Source organism: Coenobita brevimanus, chromosome 50 (genome assembly GCF_032717465.1).
Source record: "Coenobita brevimanus isolate Jiangsu-jjx chromosome 50, ASM3271746v2, whole genome shotgun sequence".
NCBI lineage: Eukaryota > Metazoa > Arthropoda > Malacostraca > Decapoda > Coenobitidae > Coenobita > Coenobita brevimanus.
In genome coordinates, this window is record NC_137003.1 from 36,825,855 (window position 1) to 36,846,549 (window position 20,695).

General features: G+C 42.4%; 1 protein-coding gene across 1 annotated transcript in view; it reads left to right on the plus strand.

Moving 5' to 3' along the window:
* The window catches only part of LOC145399807 (testis-expressed protein 10), a 271,732-nt gene that overhangs the window by 222,941 nt on the left and 28,096 nt on the right, over positions 1 to 20,695 (plus strand). The window contains exon 10 of the mRNA XM_080272356.1: positions 16,578 to 16,839. Coding sequence (XP_080128482.1) covers positions 16,578 to 16,839 — 262 coding nt within the window. The remainder of the gene's footprint in view (positions 1 to 16,577; positions 16,840 to 20,695) is intronic.

The window sequence follows — 20,695 nt, forward strand, 5'->3', positions numbered from 1 at the left end:
ATTGGGTAGAAAAAGGTCTCCCACACATGCCTACCAAAAATCACCCACGAAACTTGAAAAATGTGCAGATGATGGACCTCGCAGTTGCGAAACAAATGGATACGTCATTGGGTGTCACCGTGACAAAACATGGTGACGTATCCATACGTCAACGGGACGCCTCTGGATAAGCGAATGTGCAGCATCGAGAAATATCCATATTTTTGCCCCCCAAAAAATCAGTGTTGCTGAAATGATTTGGAATAACTAGAAATATGTAATATGAACAAAATCAGCACATAATATGGGAATTTTTATTTTAAAAATAATTACTGTATGATTGATGAAATAGGAAATGTGAGTGCAATTATGTATTTGGATATTGTGATGAGTAAGGATGGAAGTTTGGAGGATTCGATACAACCCGAGATTAGCATCTCTCATGAGGGAATTAGTGTGAAGGGAAGGGAAGGTTTTACATCCATATATTCACCATGAGAACACCTCATATGTTGCTAAAACCTATCAATCTATCGACAGCTCAATGCCCTAATCCCGCAAAGGGTGGCCACAGACAAAACGCCTCCAAGTCATTCTGACACCCACCATTTGACTACCCTTCCCCCAGCTCACTCCCCCCTCCCTCATATACCTCTCAACTCCATCCCTCCACCTCATCCTTGGTCTTCCCCTCCCTTTCTCTCCCTCCACCTCACCTACATTCACCCTCTTAGTCAGTCTTTCATTCTCCATTCTCTCCACATGTCCAAACCACCTCAGTGTATTTTTCCTAATCTCAACCACATCCACCCCACAATGTTCCTTCACTTCTTCATTCATCAACCTGTCCCTCCATGTCACTCCACATGCTCCTCTCAAGTAACTCATTTCCTCTGCTCTCACTCTTGACTTGTTCACTTTCTTGCATGGTCCATACCTCGCTTCCATACGTCAGGGTAGGGATCACAATACTATCATGCAGTGACTTCTTAACTTCCATACTCATCCCTATTTCTCATCACTGCTTTCAGTGAACCAACAACCTTCCTTCCCTGCTGTACCCTTTCAAGCACTTCATCCCCCAAGGTTCCATCCTTACTCATCACACTACCCAAGTACTTGAAGGCACTCACATTCTCCATATCCTCACCATCTCTTCATTTCTCTCAAACACCATAACTTTACTCTCGTTTACATTAACTTCCAGATTCCTCTTCTTACACACTCTCCCAAATTCATTCACCAAACCTTGCAACTACCATTCATCTTCACACAGCAATACTGTATCATCAGCAAATAGCAACACCGGAATCTTCCAAATCTCACCCTCATTCATTAGAGCCACTCCCACATCCACTGCCCTACCTTGCACCTCCTGTACAACTCCATCCATGTATGTATTAAACAGTAATGGAGACATCACACAACCCTGTTTCAGTCCCACACTGAGTTCAAAGAACTCACCCAGCTCACCATCCACTCGCACCGTAGCCCTAGCTCCTTCGTACATACTCTTCACAGCACTCAGCAATTTCCCCTCCACTCCATATATTCTTAATACCTTCCACATACCTTGTCTATCTACTCTGTCATAAGCTTTCTCCAAGTCCATGAAGGCAGCATACACTTTCTTTCCCTTCTCTAGATACGTCTCCACTATACATTTTAGAACAAATATCTGATCTATACACCCTTTTCCCTTCCTAAATCCCCCTTGTTCTTCTCCAACTAGCTCCTCTGTTATATGCCTAACCCTATCAATGAGTAATCTACCATATATTTTTCCAGTCACACTAAGAAGGCAAATACCTCTATGGTTACCACATACTTCTCTCTCCCCTTTTCCTTTGTATAAAGGAACAATTACAGTACCCTCGCGTCCAACACGCGTTTGTCCAGCACGATTCGCGTGCAGCACGGAGAGCAAAAAATTAGAATGATTTAATACAATTTAAGTACTGTAAAACGGGTGTGTAAGCATAACACTGATGGAGCTCCGAGAAGTGGGCGAAATCCACAGAGTTCGCCTCCAGCACGATCACCCCTGGTCCAACACAGTCATAATGGACGTTCCCGTGATGCTGACAGCCAATCAAAACTTCCGATCAAGTAGCCTCCCCCGCCCACTATCGTGACGTGATCGTGATGTCGCCCAATGAAAAACGCTTCTGTTCTCACATGATATTTTGTTTAAATTTCTCCCACCACAGCGCCACTCAGTTGCATAATTTGCATTGGACGGTGCTTTTTTCTCGCTGCATTTTCTGCCCTTGCTACTGCATTTTACCCTGCTCATGATGCCTAGGAAGCCCTCTAAGAACCCCAAGAAGTGGCGGCACCTCCCTCAGGCCACCAAGCTAGAATTCATCGAGAGGCAGAAGAAAGGGGAGAGGAATTTTCAAAGGATTTATGAGGGAGATCGAGGAGGAGCAGCAGCCATTATCCACTAGTGATGCCAGCAGCCATCCTCCAGGGTCCCAGTAGGACTACCTACAGTCTCGGATATCACCTTCCATTCCCAGCAAGCCCACCAACACTATCCTAAAAGGTTAGTTATAATTCATAGTATAGTACCACTTATTATAATTACAGTAGTACCAATATATGTATAGGTATATGGTAGGTATTTAGGGTGACTTTTCCTAGGGTTGCTGACATAATTCATTTTTCCCCATGAGCTCTGTTGTTTGTCCAACACGTTTTTGGTCCAACACGGGACCCATGCATGACAATATTACCGTGTTGGACACGAGGGTACTTACCTGATTTCCAGTCCTCCGGAACCCTTCCTTCCTCCCAAGCCAATCTACATAACTTCCATATCCACTCCACTACAATCTCATCCCCATACCTCAGCATTTCACCACACACTCCATCAATTCCTGGGGCCTTTCCCATCTTGATCTTCTTCATTGCCTCCACTACTTCCGCCCTACTGATCGCTTCCTCCCTCCTCTCATCTCTTCTTCTCCCAGCCATTCCCCAACCACTTATACTTGCACTGCTTTCTCTCTCCACATTCAATAAATCCTCAAAGTGCTCCTTCCATCTCCTCAATGTCTCTCTCTTCTCCACCAACAATCTATTATTCCTATCTTTCACTCCCCTACTATTACCCCTTTCACATTGCCTTACTTTCATTACCTCCTTCCAAAACAATTTCTTACTCTCCCTCCATTTCACATTCAGATTCCTCCCAAACTCTTCATCCACTTTCTTCTTACTCTCCTTCACCAATCTCTTCACCTCCCTTCTCCTGCTCACATATACCTCTCTCTTCTCTCTCTCATCTTCTCCACAACCTCTATTACATCTTCCACTCACCATATGCCTTCTTCTTTTGTTCCACAGCTTGTTTCACCTCATCATTCCACCTTGCACTCCCTTGCACACCCCTGAATTTCCTCCTCACTCCACAAACCACATCACACTCTGCACCTATCTCTTCGGTGAATATCTCACATACATCTTCCACTTCTTCGATATGCTCTAATTCATACCTTCCCAATCTTTCTTCCACTATGCACGTATACTCTGCCATTTTCTCACTATCTTGCAACTTCTCCACTCTTCTCACAGGAACTGTATCCTCTTGTCTTCCCCTTCATCTCTTCAATCATTTTCTTTGCACCCTTACCTTGGCCATCACTAAGTGATGGTCCGAGATTCCATTCCCCCACACTCTCCACACTCTTGCCTACTCATTCGCCCATCCACCACACATAGTCTATCATTGCTGTCCGTTCAACAAGTTCACCATCCATCCTCCTCATGACTCTCCATGTTGCTGAAATGCTTGTGCAAAACAAGAAATATGTAAAATGAAAAATTTCAGCACATAATATGTGTATATATAAATAAAAATATAATTATGAATTTCCATCCCCTCCCCTTTTTTTTTTAATGTTTATAACATTTATTCCTGTATGGAGTCATTTGTGTACTCTGGGTGGTATAATGCATATTGAAGAGAGGAGAAGGATGCTGTTTTTAGTGTGCTTTAAGATAATGGAAGTGAAGCTTGGATGTTGTTGGAAGGATGCAAGTCAAGAGTGAGAGCAGTGGAAATGTGTTATTTAAGAGGAGCCTGTGGAGTCACATGGAGAGACAGGCTGACAAATGAGGATATAACGGAGCATTGTGGTGTGGAGGTGGATGTGATAGGAAGCGTTAGGAGGAACACACTGAGGTGGTTTGGCCATGTGGAGAGGATGGAGGGTGAGAGACTGACGAGGAGAGTATATGTGAGTGAGGTGGAGGCGGGAGAGGGAGGGGGAGGCTGAGGACGAGATGGAGGGATTGAGTGGAGAGGTATATGAGAGAGGGGGGTGTGAGTTGGGAGCAGGGCAGTGAAATGGCGAGAGACAGGGCAATGTGGAGGCAATTTGTTTGTGGTCACCCTTACGGGATTAAGGCATCTGGCAATAGATAGATAGATAGAAGATAATGGGTGCAGGTTTGTGTGTTTAGGGACAACCCTCACAGTCAAAAAACGAAAAGGCCAGAGATTAGAACAGTTTGCCGGGGAAGGAGTGGTAAGGGATGATGAGGTGATAAGTTATACTGTAGTTGTAAGTACAGTAATAAAGAAATACACAGTAGAACCTCAATTATCTGCGACCCAATAAACCGGAATAGGCACTAAACTGGACAGTTTAAAGAAAAATTCCAAAATTGATCAACCAGGGAAAATCCAGTACCTAACCGGCATTTCAAATTCACCTTGCAATCATCCCACCCAAATGTTTTTATTCCTTCACCGCCAGAGCACATCACTGCAGTCCCCGCCATTGTTTTGAGGGTTAACGGTGTAAACACTGCAGCACACCGCTGTTTTATCATAATTTTCTGTAATAATTGGTGGAATATCAGCTGTGGCTCTTGGTACACCTACCGGTAAGAGTATGCCCAATCTTAAGAGAGTGATACTGATGCTGAAACAGAAAATAGACATCTGTAAGAGACTGGAGAAAGGTGCCTGCACGAGTGATTTGACACGTGAGTACAACTTCGGGTCCAGTACTATTTATGATATATGCAAGCAAAAAGTCAAGCTTTTGAAATGTTACACAGTCTGATGTCTCTCAGATTAGGTTGGCTACATTGTTATAAGAAACTCCACGGCATTAGGAAGCTCGAGATTTGTGGTGAGAAAAGGTCGGCTGATAAGAGTGAAGCTGAGGATTTAAAGAGAAACTTTGTGAATTGCTAGTGGAGTACAACCTTGATCCCGAACTTTGTCACAATGCTGACGAGACTTTCTTCTTTTTTTGCATGATGCCTGAGAAGATGTTGGCAGAGCCATCTGAAAAAGTAGCCCCTGGATTTAAGAAAAATAAAGAGAAAGTGACTGTCCTGCTGTGTTCTAATGCTGCAGTCACGCATAAATTTAGGCCTCTGGTGATTGGGAAGTACAGTATAAGTCGCCGCGAGCTTTTAAGGGACTAGTCCATCTCCCTGTTGATTATGAGTCCCAAATGAGTGCTTGGATTTTAAGATACATATTCACTAATTGGTTCCACCATCATTTTGTGCCCCAAGTCAAACAGCACCTGAGGGATAGAGGACTTCCCGAGGATTCAAAGGTCATTCTGTTCCTCAATAATTGTCGGGCCCATCCTGAGGCAAAGGAGCTGGTTAATGGAACATTATGGCTATGTTACCTACCCCCTAACATCACTTCATTAATTCAGCCACAGGACCAGGGCATAATCCAGTCAGTAGAATCATCCTACAGGAGAATCTGTTCCCACAAATGTCTGAACTTCACTGGTGGTATGCTGGAATTCCAAAAATCTTTCAACTTGAAGGAGTGTATTTTTGCCCTGGCTGATTCTTGGAAGAAAATTGCCAAGATGACTCTAGTTAAGGTGTGGGGGGGTGTGGCTGTTGAAGCCATAGCCTTGCAACCTGATGGGAGGGAGGAAGAGCCTGAGCATCAGACAATCTAGGATATTATTATCGAAGCTCCTAGACGCCATCCTTTCCTCCAACTTGAACCTGCTGAACTGCAGAAATTGCTAGATGCAGACAAATAAACCCCAACAGAAAGAGTTCTGTCTTACCAGGAAATCATTGACAGTGTTCTTTTGCCTCAAAAGAAAGAAGTTGAAGTGGTGGAGTCAAGCGATGAGGAAGAGGAGGAAGGCGTATGTTCGTGGAAAGATGCTGATGAATCATTTCAGAAGATCATCCAATTCATGGAGAGAAATCCAGCCTACACAGCTAATGAACTGCTTCATTTTCATAGCCAGTATGATGACATCCAAAATCACCGTCATGTTGCAATCAAATGGTCAGACATCAGGGACTTTTCACGAGGGGTAAACATGCAAAAACAGCTGACATTTCACTCGTATCCTCCTGTTCATTTGTGGGGTTCCTAGATAGTGATGTATCAACATCCACACCAACAAGTACTCCAGCAAAAACGGATGCTCCACCGGTTTCCCCCATCAGGCCTGTCCGACCCCCAGCCAGCCTATCCATTCGCGTCGATAAGCCTGCATCACCCACGCCTCTGCCTTCCCCACCCAGCCCTCCCTTGGAATCTGAAAGTGATGTGGATGATGTGATGATAAGTGATGATGATGAGTGATCATGTACAGTAAATACAGTAAAAAAGAAATAAAAGGAAAATTTTAAAAAAGGCAAAAAATAATGTACGTAGCATAGTTGAAGGATACAATGATTTTAGCAGTGGTTAACATTTAATATTTACAGTACTATTTCAATAAACATAAGTTTATTATACATTATACAGTTGTATTTGACATTTAGTAAAATATTACAGTAGAGGTTGAGTGGCTTTTGGGTGGGTTGGGAGGTGGATTACTGCAGCCTACTGGAGCATCGAAGAGTCATGGGTGAGCACACGCTACACATTACTGGATTATTGCACATTTTATAGTATACATGTATACATATTACATTAATTCTATGTATTATTACTTTAATTATTATGTATGTGGTACTGTCACTGTATATGCAAGTCACGCTACTTCTATAGTGTATGGTGTGAGACAACAGGAAATACAGTAAGACCTCACTATAAGGGACTACCGTATTTCGCGGCATATAAGACGCACTTTTTTGTCTCAAAGTTACCTTAAAATATCCCCATGCGTCCTGCACGTTAGACTAAGGCAGGTTAGTTAGGATACACTAAGAAGAAACTCTTATAAAGATGATCATCTCAATGCTTAGCAACCACAGGTGTTTTCTACAGTATGCAGACTTGATTTTATTTTTAAAAATAATATACACTAGTGTGTATATGCAGCAGATTTAAGAAACACCCGAGATCAGAAACACATAAAACTTTCGCGGGTTTGTTTACAGCTCAACTGGCTAACATCGTGATGATCGTGAAGATATTTAGCGGTTTAGCAATTTAACAGTTTAGCATCCGCACTATTCCAGCAAGCTAACGTACATGATCACTGGTGAACTGTCTGCTAACCTTCTGAAAGGCAATCATGACCACTTTGCTTGCCATCCATTCACTAACGAGCAAAGCAATCATACTGGAGAGATGCTGGCTAGTGAAACTGCCAAGTCATCAAAACAGACTTTCGTCACGTATGGAAATACAGTAACCCTAATTAGGTCAGTTACTTTTGTGACATTTTGTGAGTGTATATATGCAGCAGATATTAAAACACGCAAGTTCAAAAACACAAAGCATTCACGGTTTGTTTTCAGCTCAACTGGCCAATACCGTCAAGGGGTTTAGCGGTTTAGCAACTTAGCAGTTTAGTGTCTAGCGTACACCCAACTCTAGCAAGCTAACATGCTCACTGGTGAACCGTCTGCTAACCTTCTGAAAGGCAATCATGACCACTTTGCTTGCCATCCATTCACTAACTAGCAAAGCAATCATGCTGGAGAGATGCTGGCTAGTGAAACTGCCAAGTCATCAAAACAGACTTTCGTCACGTATGGAAATTCAGTAACCCTAATTAGGTCAGTTACTTTTGTGATATTTTGTGAGTGTATATATGCAGCAGATATTAAAACATGCAAGTTCAAGAACACAAAGCATTCACGGTTTGTTTTCAGCTCAACTCCAATACCGTCAAGGGGTTTAGCGGTTTAGCAACTTAGCAGTTTAGTGTCTAGCGTACACCCTACTCTAGCAAGCTAACGAAGTTACAGCTTCACTTTTTCAGCTAAGTGAAGTACTTTAGCAATGTCTATGCAACTCAAGGCACACCCAATTACAGTATTTTGTTATGAAAATAGGATAAAATTCACTTAGTAGCATAACTGATGCAATATCTGAAATAGCAGTGCCTGACGGGCATTCATATCAGCGTCCGCCATTTCTGCTGTATTCTTAGCAGACGAAGCGATCAGCATGATTGACAACGTTCACTCTCTGCATCTCTGCTGCCTAAGCAAAGCTCTCATGATCGGCAATATGGATCATTTAGGCCGTAACGTCCAAATTTGTTAGGTTAGGTTAGGTTAGGTTGTAAAATCGTTTGCCATTTTGGACGTTACGGTCAACGACTAGAATCTAAGGTGTAGGTGAGAGTTTGGTGTGGGTGTAGTTAAGGAAGTAGAAGTGGGAAGAGTCAGGCTAGGGAACTGATAATCCGCTTATTATAATCCCTTCAGCCCAGCAATGTATTTTATAGGGTAGTTTATTCATGCTCGCCATATGATTTTATTCAGTTCAGGAAACATGTACTGAGGAGGTTAATGTGGGCCGTATCAAATGCCCCAAGTCTGAATATCGCCTGTGCTCAGTTAAAACGATTGCCAAGTTAAAATCGTATGAAGTGTGGTATAAGCAATTCAATGGATGGTACTGAGGACCATTTACTGTATGAAAGTGACAGTGAAACAGTGATGATGACTGAGGTGATGACTTCCAGTGATGCTTCAGGACTCGGGGGAAGTAGTGATGAATTCTCAGGATTTGAAGACAAGTGAAATTTTCACCATGTCAGTAATATGAAGTGAATATAGGTTTTAGGTGATCATGACAGATGCAACCATGGAAAATTTAGGATCATTGGTGCTGTACACCTTTAGTCTTGCACTGACGATGTTTGGATGAATAAATTGTTTGAGATGTTTCATGTCCTTAAGTGATGATATTTATATTGAACAACCAAATACATTTTGATGTTTTTGGCATATAATAAAGCCACTGGGTACTCCAAAACGGACTGATGTAAATGTTTCAGAGGTGAGCGAATGTTGCATGTGGTGTGTACATGTGTGCGTGTGTGTGTGTGTACCATAGCGACTAGGAGGCAGCAGTGTTAAGACCAAAAATGGATGTTTTCACAGTACTCGAATGTTTTGAGATGGATGTCTGTTTTTAGTAAATTCTGGTAAGAGAAATATGCATTTTTAATTGTTGATGCTGCAAGGAAAACAGCTGACAGTAAGGGAGTGATACTGGGAGAAGAGGGTTGAGCCAGTTGTCTAGCGCTTGGGATGAAGCAGTGTTGCTAAGAGATAGTTTCACCATTCTCGACATGTTTTGAGATGAATGTCTGTTTTTAGTAAATTGTGATCAGTGAAGAACGTATTTTTAACTGTTGATGCTGCAAGGGAAACATCGCTGACAGTGAGGAAGTGATACTGAGAGGAAGGGGTAGAGACTGCTGTCTAGCAACTGGGAGGCAGCAGTGTTACTAAGGTGTAACAATGGATGTTTTCACCATAGTATGTTTTGAAATGAATGTTTATAGTAAATTATGATCAGTGAAGCATACATTTTTAATTGTTGATGCTGCAAGGCAAACATAGCTGACAGTGAAGGAGTGATACTGAGAGAAGAGAGTAAAAACAGCTGTCTATCCTGTTCCCAAGCAGCCTTGCTATATTGAACTTTGGTTGTAAAACATTGTAATTTGTGTATTTACAAGTGCTACCTTTTTATATTATTTGTGGAGATAATTACAGGTTAGTTAGAGTGCATGATTAATGATGCTATATTGAACTTTGGTTGTAAAACATTGTAATTTGTGTATTTACAAGTGCTACCTTTTTATATTATTTGTGGAGATAATTACAGGTTAGTTAGAGTGCATGATTAATGATGGTAGTAGTCTGATATTGTGCTTGAGTCAAGGCAATGCGAGGAAATTCCGTAACAGGTGTGGAATATGACGGGGTTCTTTTAGGATAAATGAACTGATGTGAACATTCATTGTATTTTATGTTTTCGTCAGTGAATGAAAGAATAGAGTTTATTGACTTCATTTGTGGTTTTAAATTCATAAAATATTAAAAACAGTGTTTAGATCAGTTTACTGATACATTTTTATCAACAAAGTTGAGATGGCCTCGTGGTTTGAAGTCACGTTTTGTTAAGATGGGGTTTTGTCTTCTCTTTTCCTGTATCATTCTTTGTACATAAAAGAAGAAACTAAAGGATGATGTGCACTGAATAGATTCTGAAAGGTGAGTGTTGTATCTAAGTGATAGTGGCTCATATCAGTCACGTTTTGTCAAGAAGGGGCATTGTTTTCTTATTCCTGTACCATTCTTTGTATATCAAAAAAGAAACCAAAGGCTGATGATCAGTAATGAATAGATTCTGAAAGGTGAGTGTGTATCTGTGTGGTAATGGCTCTTATCAAGAAACCTTACTGCAGTCTTGGTTGGGGCAAAGTTTTTTTTCACAGAACTGCCCTGCCAGAATTAGGGTGCGTCTTTCACAATGCTGCGTCTTACATGCCGCGAAATACGGTAATTAGGGCCCAGACAATTCCGAGAAATGCGAAAATCTGATAAAAGTGACATCCGGACTTCCCTCTGTTAAACCAGACTTTTTTTCGATGAATCAGACATTAGTTCAGATCGCATGAATGGTTTTTAAGATGTTTTGACTACCATTGTGGTACTGTACTGTGTTATAGCTTCACTGCATTAATCAGGTGGTACAATATACTGTATATAATAATACCGTACTGTACACTGAAACATGTCTTTCATTTATCTTATTGTGATGAGCATAGCTGAAGTGGTCAGACAGTCCGCACTGCTTCTGGCTTTATTGGACTTTTTTTCCAATATATAGGAATTTAGTCCGGTAGCTCCTTGAGTCCAATAAAGGCGAATTCCGGTCTATTGGAGTCCGTTGTATCTAGGTTTTACTGTAGGTGTTATTCAATAATCCAGAAAAATTGTTTTTCCGGCATTTAGACTTCCCCGTGGCTCCCGGATAATTGAGGTTCTGCTGTAAATATTTTTTCTACAAATACAAAGAAAAACAAGGAAGACAATACAATAAAAGAAAAATGACACAAAATGAGTAAAAGAAAAAAACGTTTGTAGGGTTGTGGGTTGTAGAGTGGGTAGAACAAGTAATTGCAGGGGATGTTTATCTCTCTCCCCTCCCTTTCCAGGTCAAAAGCAAACTTTGATAAGCTGCCACTATCTGGGGAACACACTTTCTTTCTTTTCTTGACTTACTTTCTTATTCCAACTTAGACTAACACTTCAGGGGAGCAAAAGATGGACATCCACTCATGACTGATTCATGAGATGTGCTGACTGCCTGAGTGGTTTGGAGGGTAGAGTAGGTCATTGTCAACATCTCCCAGACCTTTGTCTCCTTCCCAAGATTGTTTGCAGTTTTTTACAGAATGCGATGTATCACCATAACCAGCCACATTACAGTAAAGTGTCGTTCAGCACTGGCAACCATTTAGGGGTTAACATCATACACGGCACTGTTTGTCATGCACTTGAACTGTTAATTTGCAATAGTGATGGTGTTTCGATGTGCATGTAAATACTGGGGAGTCATCTTGGCTCAAACATATGACTGTTGGCTTGTGTGGGTGACATGTGTTTCCTCACAGGATCATTGTTCTTGGCCATTGAAAAATTTTTATAAGCGATTTTCACTATCATTAACTGGGTATAAGTTTTCATTAATCGTTCTGTCAGTTGATTGCATACTCAGCCATCACATACCAGGATGTGACTGTAACAGTGAGGATTGAGTGATAATAAATATATCAGCTCAAGATACTATGAATGTTAGGTCCGAAGCAATGAAAGTGCCTTTGAATATATCCTATGTTCTGTACTTCTTGATGACAGGGGCATGAAAAGGAAAGACAAGTTTTTAAACTAACTAGTTAGAGTGTTAGAAATATGCCAAAGAGTTAAAGTGTATTTGTGATGGGAAATCTGAATGGAAAAGCTGGTAAAGATCCTGTCAGTGATTTAATGGGTCAGTTTGGAGTACCAGGGGAAATGATAATGGATATCAACTGAAGAGTATGATCAGGAGAGAAAATGTGTTTAAACAATTCATACTTCAAATGCAAGGAATAATGGAAATACACATGGTACACTATAGACTGGAGGGCATGATGAAAGATGCTTTAAGTGCTTATGTGCAAATAGAAGGATGGTTGGGAGTGTTACTGATGTGAGTTGTGAGGGGACAGTGCATAGGTTTATCTGATCATTATGATTATCCAGTAAAATTCCTGTAATCCAAATGGCAGGAGACTGTGGGTCTTTCAGACTATTTGGAGGGACCTTTGAAAACATTAGAAATATGTACATGATCATTAAATAAACACTTAAAAATATATGAGTTATTGTTTTAAACATTAGAAATGCATAGAAGTGTAAGTGAATATTGTAGTTGCAGGGAGGTACATCCAAGTCCAAGAGCAAGTCCAAGCCAGATAAATCCTTAGATAAAGTTAGATAAAGGCCAGAAAAAATCGAAATAAGCCCAGAAAAATTTAAAAAATTTTGCCTTGAAAAATTCGGAGTATTGGGATACTCGAATTAATGGTGGTTGGATTGGAGGACTTTTACTGTAGTATGCAGAGTGAAATTGGCAGGAAAATGGAGAAAAATGGACATGAGGACAGCTCAGAGTGAACAAAGAGAAACTGAAAAGCAAGGAACAAATCAGTGGCAGATTCATATCTGTGAAAAGAAGTGAAATTTCTGTATTTGGTTATTCTTTATTAGTTCATATTAATTCCACTGCAGGACTGAAGCTTTATGGAGGGAAAGTGATAGTCAGATTTAACCTTATCTCACCCTGGTTTAGTATGAATTAGAATGGGGTGTCTGTTGTAAGAGAAGGGCATGTGAAAGTCAAAGTGTTATTGTCTGTCTCTTGCCAGAAGCCTTAATCCCCTAAGGGGTGGCCACAAACAGATCGTTTCCATGTCACCCTGTACCCCGTTCTTTCACTGCCCTCCCCCCAGCCCACATCCCCCTCTCTCATATACCTCTCCACTCCATCCCTCCAGTTCATTGCAATGTGGAACGTAAAGGATGTGAGTGATGAGGTGAAAGAGAGAGATTGCTCAAGTGTTGACTATAGTCATTCCTCCATAATTCATGCTCTGTATATACAGATTCTCTATCTATGGCCACCATAAAGCAGACAGGAACTCAGTGTTTACGGAAAAGGGATTCAGAGTGCAAGGTTCTGTGCTGGGAGGAGTGACTACCTGGGAAATTTTACGTGATGAATCAAGTACTTATTATTTTAACCTATGGATTGCGAGCCACATCTCAGGTTAGGTAGCGTCGCGTTGCAAGCCACAGCTCAGGTTGTGCTGGCTGTGCATCATCGTAAACAACTCGACCCCTACGCAAACTTATGCATGGCGCTATGCAAAGACGAAGAGAGAGATTTTTTTCTTTTCACCAAATGATGCCCTGGATGTTTATCTTGAAGTTTATAATTTTAAAAAAATTTCCTACATTTTTGCATATCATGGGGTGGGATAAAAAAGGTAATTGTACAATCCATGGGTTAAACATATTGTCACTGGCATATGTAAGTGGCATATGAACATGAATTGAGTCACAAAAATTATATCCTAATGTTGCATATGCCACAGGACCAGGGGAAATAAATTAATGTAAGGACTTACTGTGGCCAGGTCAGTTCATGTTCATTAATGTGTGTTCAATCTAGGTCCAGTCAACGCACTTAGTTTTTTTTTTTTTTTTTTTTTTTTTTTTTTTTTAAATACGTGGTGGCAACCATTGTCCACTCACTTATGCAGTGCTGCCTACTTTTTCCCTCATCTTCCTCTCCTCCTGTTTCTTCCATCCTTCTTGTCACCTTTTTAATACTCTTCTTTCCCTTTCAGGTAGCTTTACATTGAATGACAAGCTAAATGGTCTCCTGTAAGCCAGGAAACCACTTACAGTGTTGGGTGGTAACCATATAACCAACCCATACTTGTTCCCTACGTGTCAGCAAGTGAGCTGGCATAGAGTCAGTGCCTTTCCCTGTAAAACAACTAATTCAAAGTCGAACAGCCACTCTTTACGGGATTATGGCGTCTAGCTGTAGATAGAGATAGATTTTTAGTTATTGAATTGATAAATACAGTATATGACTGTCTCGCCCCAGAGGACTGGCTGAAGAGTGTGATTGTAAATGTGTATGAGGGGAAGGGTGATGCCCTGGAAAAGATAATCTAGAGGCATAAAACTTTTGGACCAGTTAATGAAGATAATGGGGAGAGTTCTAGAAGGTATGATTAGGGAAAGAGCAAATATGAATGAGATGTAGTTTGGGTTCATGCCAAGCAGAGGTACCACTGATGCCATATTCATTGTTTGACAGCATCAGGTTAAATACATAGGAAAGAAAAGGGATCTGTACTTTATTTTTGTTGATTAGGAGGAGACCTTTGACACATTACCTAGGCAGGTGGTGAAGTGGGCAATGAGAAAACTTGGGATCGAGGAGGAGCTGAGTAGAGTAGTTATAGTGGTGTATGTGGACGCTAGCACCCAGGAGAGAGTGAATGGAGATTTGAGTGATGAGTTTTCCCTGACTGGGGTCAGTCTTGAGCCCTTTATTGCTTATTGTGGTGCTTGAAACCCTCTCAAGTGACTTCAGAGATAGACTTCTGAGGGAGAGGTTGTGTGCTGATGATTTGGTGTCGATTGCAGAGAAAGAAAGGAAGGCAGAGGAAGGATGAAGGAAGTGGAGAGATGGATGGGGCACAAGAGCCTGAGAGTAAATGCAGATAAAACAAAGTTGATGGTATCAAGGATTGGTGGCTGTACTGTCAAAGAAGTGGGAGAGTGGCCATGCACAGTTTGCCACAAGGGTGTGGGTAGTAATTCCAGCTTATGTAGTTGTAGTGGTACTAGAGGCAGACTGCGAGGTATTGCTGGTTTCATGTGTGTGGTGTGGAGAGAATGGAGAATGAAAGACTGGCTAAGTGTGTATGTAGGTGAAGTGGAGGGAGGGAGAGGGAGGGGAAGGCCGAGGATGAGGTGGAGGGATGGAGTTGAGAGGTATATAAGGGAGGGGGGGAGTGAGTTGGCAGGAGGGTAGTCAAATGGTGGGTGACAGAGCGACTTGGAGGCATTTTGTCTGTGGCCACCCTTTGTGGGATTAGGGCGTCGGGCTATAGATAGATAGATAATGTTGGGGAGAGCCAGTCGAGGTTGTTAGGTGTAAAAGGATTGATCTAGCTGGTGAGTCTCTTGAGTGTGTGGAAGAGTTTGTTACTTTGGAGACATGTTATGTGCCAAAGGTTGGGGTGTGCTTAGAATGTGGAGTGGTTGGAAGAAGTTCAGGGAGCTGTGGCCTCTCCTGACATTGAGAAGTCTCTTCCTCCATGTTAAGGAATCTTTGTGTGCAGCATGTGTTAGGAGTGTAATGCTGTATGGTTGTGATACTTGGGCATTAAAGGAAGAGGATATTGGTAGACTCAAACATACAGAAAGGACAGTGATTAGGTGGACGTGTAGTGTGTCCTTGAATGTGAGGCCTGGGTAGACTAGGATTATGATTGGAGAGTTGAGAGGAAGGATGGGACTAAAATGTATTGCTATTGTTTTGAGGAGGGGTATATTGAGATGGTTTGGGCATGGGGGGAGGATGGGGGATAACAGTTGGGTGCAGAAAGTGAGAAGTGTGAATGCTGGGGGTGAGGTTGTGAGAGGCAGAGAGAAAAAGACCTGGGACAAGGTCATAGAGTGTGACCTCAGGGATAAGGGAATGAATGGGAAGGCTGCCAGAGATTGAGCAGCATGGAGAGTCACCATTAGGTGACCAAGGCCAGTGCATGCAAGCATGTTGGAGCCTTTGTAAATGAAACATGTTTAATCAGATCATTTTAAGGTCTGTTCAGGAAGGCTGCCAGAGACTGAGCATCATGGTTAGCTGTCATTCAGGAAGGCTGCCAGAGACTGAGCAGCATGGTTTGCTGTCATTTGGTGACCAAGACCAACGCATGCAAGCATGCTGGAGCCTTTATAAATGATATGAATGTTTAGTCTGATCAATTAAGGTCTCTTCAGGGCCTTTCAGATCCATTGAGGTTCATTTACTGTATATCCATTTCAGGCCATTTAGGTTAGCTTATTACCATTCGTATGTTTTATGTAAGGGTAAATGACCAAATTACTCTCTGTGGTGGCACTCTGTGATTGAAAAACATTAATTGTCACCTTGGGGTTTGAACCTTTTGATAATTACTAGGTTTTACTTTGAATGGAGAATTCTGACTACAGTATTAGACCACTAGGTGCCTATGGTGCAGGTATTAGCTGTTGTTCTTTTGCGTGCCTCCTATAACTCTATTCTTAATAGTTTCTTATCTCCCACCCAGAGCTACTACTTGATGAAAACCGAGATGGACATTATCGGCTGAAATGTGTAGTGGATGCAGTGCTGGTCCTTTTGGTTTCCTCCCCAGCACCACAACTCACTTCAGCCCATCAGCCACCCGCACATTCATCTCTCTCGGCCACCACCCTTCTTACAGCTGCCCACACCTGCTACATCCGTCTTCATCCCCTCAAAAAGGATCGCTCCCTCCTTCTACACATTTTGTTGGCTGCCACAGACTTTGACAACAGGCAACTTTGGCAGTAAGTTCACTCATACACTCTAAATCATAGAAACTGATCATTTTGATAGTCATGTCATGATCATTACATTATTTATCCCAGTTTCCATTGACAGTGGGCTGGGTAGATTTCAGAGTTAGCTAATCCTTTTTAACCGGAGGGGAGTCTCTTCTAATTTATCTTTGTTTCCTGCTGTCCTTACTTTGAACTCCACATTCACATAATGAACAGCCAAGGTAAAACAACACATCCCTTTGTGACACTGTCACACAAAAAGTTTTGATAAACCTCTCCCCCACCTAATCACATGAAAAATTGGATTAAAATGTGCTTAACAAACTCCCTTCAACACCAGATATGCTCTGAACCATCAGTAATCCCTCCCATTCCATCCTGTCATCAACCGTCTCTAAATCCATGAATGCAATAAACAGCTTATTTTGTGCATTTTATTTTTATCGTATATCCGTGCATTCATTTATCCATCCTTCTATCCATCCATCCATCCATTATCCAGTTCTGGGTTGTTCCATGAGGAATATAAGATCCGAGGGCAAGGCTACTCAGTCCAGACATCAGAGGCTAGGGGACCAGGCACACATCCTTAACTGACACTAAGTGAACCTTCACCTTGAACCAGCTGTAGGACTAAACCATTGTGGGCCACATCCAGCTGATGCACCATAACCCATTCGACTGCCAGTGGTTCAGTTGCTGGTTCTGTAGTTATCACCCAGTGTAACAAATAGTTTCCTGGAGAGCTGGAAATCATTTGGCATGTTACTCAGTACATAGCTGTCTGAAGGCATCAATAACATCCAATGAGGGAAATCACTCCTAGCTACCAAGAATGCCCAATGTTATTTCTAAACTCATACTGTTCCTCACTTTTTTTTTTTTTTTTTTTTTTTTTTAAATGCTCTGCACCTTCTTGTGTACAAGTTCAATCTCTTGTTAGAATTGCATTTCAGCTGTGTTGTTAAAGACTAATAATCCTTTTGTGTTGTAGATCTAAAATGATCTGTTTAAGGTAGGTGGGGTTACTCACTGTCCAGTCTTTCAGTATAGTGCTACCTTTAGGTGACTGACTAAACATGTACTACATTGGGTTGGTAACCATATAACCAAAAGTTGGATGTCTTATAGTGTGTTAAGTTACTCCAGCTGGATGTAACCTGTAAATGTTTATGTATGTATGTATGTTCAGTAAAACCTCGATATAACAGACTTTAATAGACTGGAATTCACTTTTATTGGAATGGAGGAGCTCCATCCATCCATCATTCAATCCTACCTTGCCCCATGAGAAGTGTAGGAGCCCGGGGCTAGGCATGTTGGTCTTGACATTTAAGATGAGAGTGACCAGCCTTACTCATCCCTGAGCAACATTACGTGAGCAGTAACCCCAACCATCCCTTGGATATAAACCTTCACCAGCTCAGTTCAGTTGGAGTGCCTCATTTACCCACTAAACCATCAGGTGCCATAATTTGGTTATATGGTTACTACCCAGCATAGTAAATGGTTTCCTGGTGTACAGGAAACCATTTGGCTGGTAAGTCAATGTAGAGTCACCCATAGGCAGGAGAGGAAAGAATGAAAGAAGAAAGACAAAAGAAGGAGTGTAAAGTCACCCGCAGGCAGAAGGACGAGGAAAGAATGAAGTAAAGAAAGACAGAAGATGAAGGAAGGAAAGGAGAGAGGAGAGGAAAGGGCAGACACTCGAGAGCAGTACTACATCGAGTGAGTGGATGGTGAGTGCTACCAGACTATCTATCTATCTATATACCTAGGCTGCTTCCCCCAAGGAAAGGGAAGTAGCTGAGACAGGACGACACACTCCCCATTTACTCATCCATTCAAACACATTCATTCGCATCTTAGCCCCAAAGGGGAGAACGGACAAATCCTCACCGCACCACACCGCACAAGGGTCAACTACGCAATGCAATCAGTGACATCCGCAGCAGGGCTCGACAGCAGTGCTGGTTTACCCCTGCCACATCGTAACAGACCCATCCCCTTACCCGCACCTGACCTTATACCAGACTAAATTCTTTTATATCAGAAAAAGTCCGATGGAGTCAGAAGCAATCTGGACTGCCTGACCACTTCAGCTATGTTCACCACAGTAAGGTAAATAAAAGACATGTTTATCAGTGTACAGTACAGTATTATTATATTCGGTTATACCCTGGTTTAACGATGTAATTAGTTAGGTAAAACCCCATCGTTAGGCGGGATATCGTATATTGGGGTACTTTTAACATGTAAAGTAATGGGAAGCGTTTATCAGCCAACCCTCCCAACCCTCCCAACCAAGTCCAAAAACCCACCCAAATGAACCCCAAAAACAAGTTTAAAGCCAATCTAAATGGCCTAATAGCTGTAAGCCTAGCATCTGTAAATAACTCACTAAAACCAACATATAAAATCTGAAAATCATAAAAAATAGGTTAGAAAATGTCAAACACCTCTCATCACTATGTTTGCAAGTCCATGTCTGGTCCTAGTCATCATCCTTGCTATCCCCGCCTAGGCTAGGGGACATGTGGTGCTCCCTAGCATTCACTCATCCTCCTCAAAGTCCTCAAACCCCATCTGCATGGGAGGGTCAGAGGTGGGGGAAAGGTGGGGTGATTGTAGCATGAGACTGATGCACTGGCTCTGGGGGTGGCGATGGAGCGCGATGCATATGAGTCAGGCTGTGGCGATGGGGAGTAATGCGATGGCTCAGGCGGTGACAGTGGGGTGCAAAGCGCTGGCTCAGGCGGTGGCGATAAGGTGCGATGTGATGGCTCTTGGGGAGGCGATGGAGTGCGATGCAGTGGCAGAGGAAATGGTGAGGGAGACAGCGGCGATGACCAGTGAGGTGGCAAGGGAGACTGTTGCGATCACTGATGAGGTAGCGATGGAGTCAGATGCAGTGTCCCACATCGTGGCAAGGGAGACAGGGACAGTGGCTGAAGTGATAAGGGAGATGGAGGCTGGGGCGAGGAAGGCAGCGATGGAGTGGCTTGTGGAGACACAGGTGGCACAGGAGATGGGGATTGGTTGGAGGTTAGGTCCAGCACTAGGGGCCGAGCACGTCCTCGATGGGAGGAGACCTTGGGTGTTTCTTTGTCGGTTGATGGCGGGAGAGATGCTCTGCCGGTTGAAGGTTGGGGAGTTGCTATACTGGTTAAAGGCCAGGAAGGTGCTCTGCTTGTCGAGGGCTGGGGAGATCCTTTGTAGCTTGCTGGCGTGGTGGGGCCCTGTTTGAAGAAGGCAAAGATTGTAGTCTCCCTGGCCGCCCTCTTCTTTTCCTCCAGCATCGTCCTATACACCTTCATCCCTTGGAAGTCTGCAGAAACATTGTTCTTTTTTGAAAAATTCTACAAAAGAGAGCCAAAGGTAATTTCCATTAATTTTAAGGTGCTTGCTCACATTGCCAATGAAAGACTGTTGACTGCAGGCAGAGTGAAATATAGATTGAGGAGGACAGCACCAGAGTTGACCAGTTGCATACATTAAAGACTGTAAGAAGTAGTTAACTTTGGCATTAGAGAACTGGACAGAGAAGAGGTAAGAACGCATTGCTGAGTGGGTGCTTTGTGCCCACTGTAATGAGGGACAGGTGCAAGCGGTGCAAGCAGTGCAAGCAGACAGTTCAGAAGAGTGATCATTGAACGTTGTAGTAAAAGGATAGAGATGGAGCACTGTAATGAAAAGAATCTGTGAAACAATTGCATTGGACTTAACCCCCTTGTGGCCACAGGTCCGGAATTTTACATGCACTTCTGGCTGATGCCTGGGCCATTTTCTGAAGTTTCGAAAACTGATTTTTTTCCCTTGCCATATTGAAAAGGAAGTTCCGATGCACCTAGCAGTGCAAAGT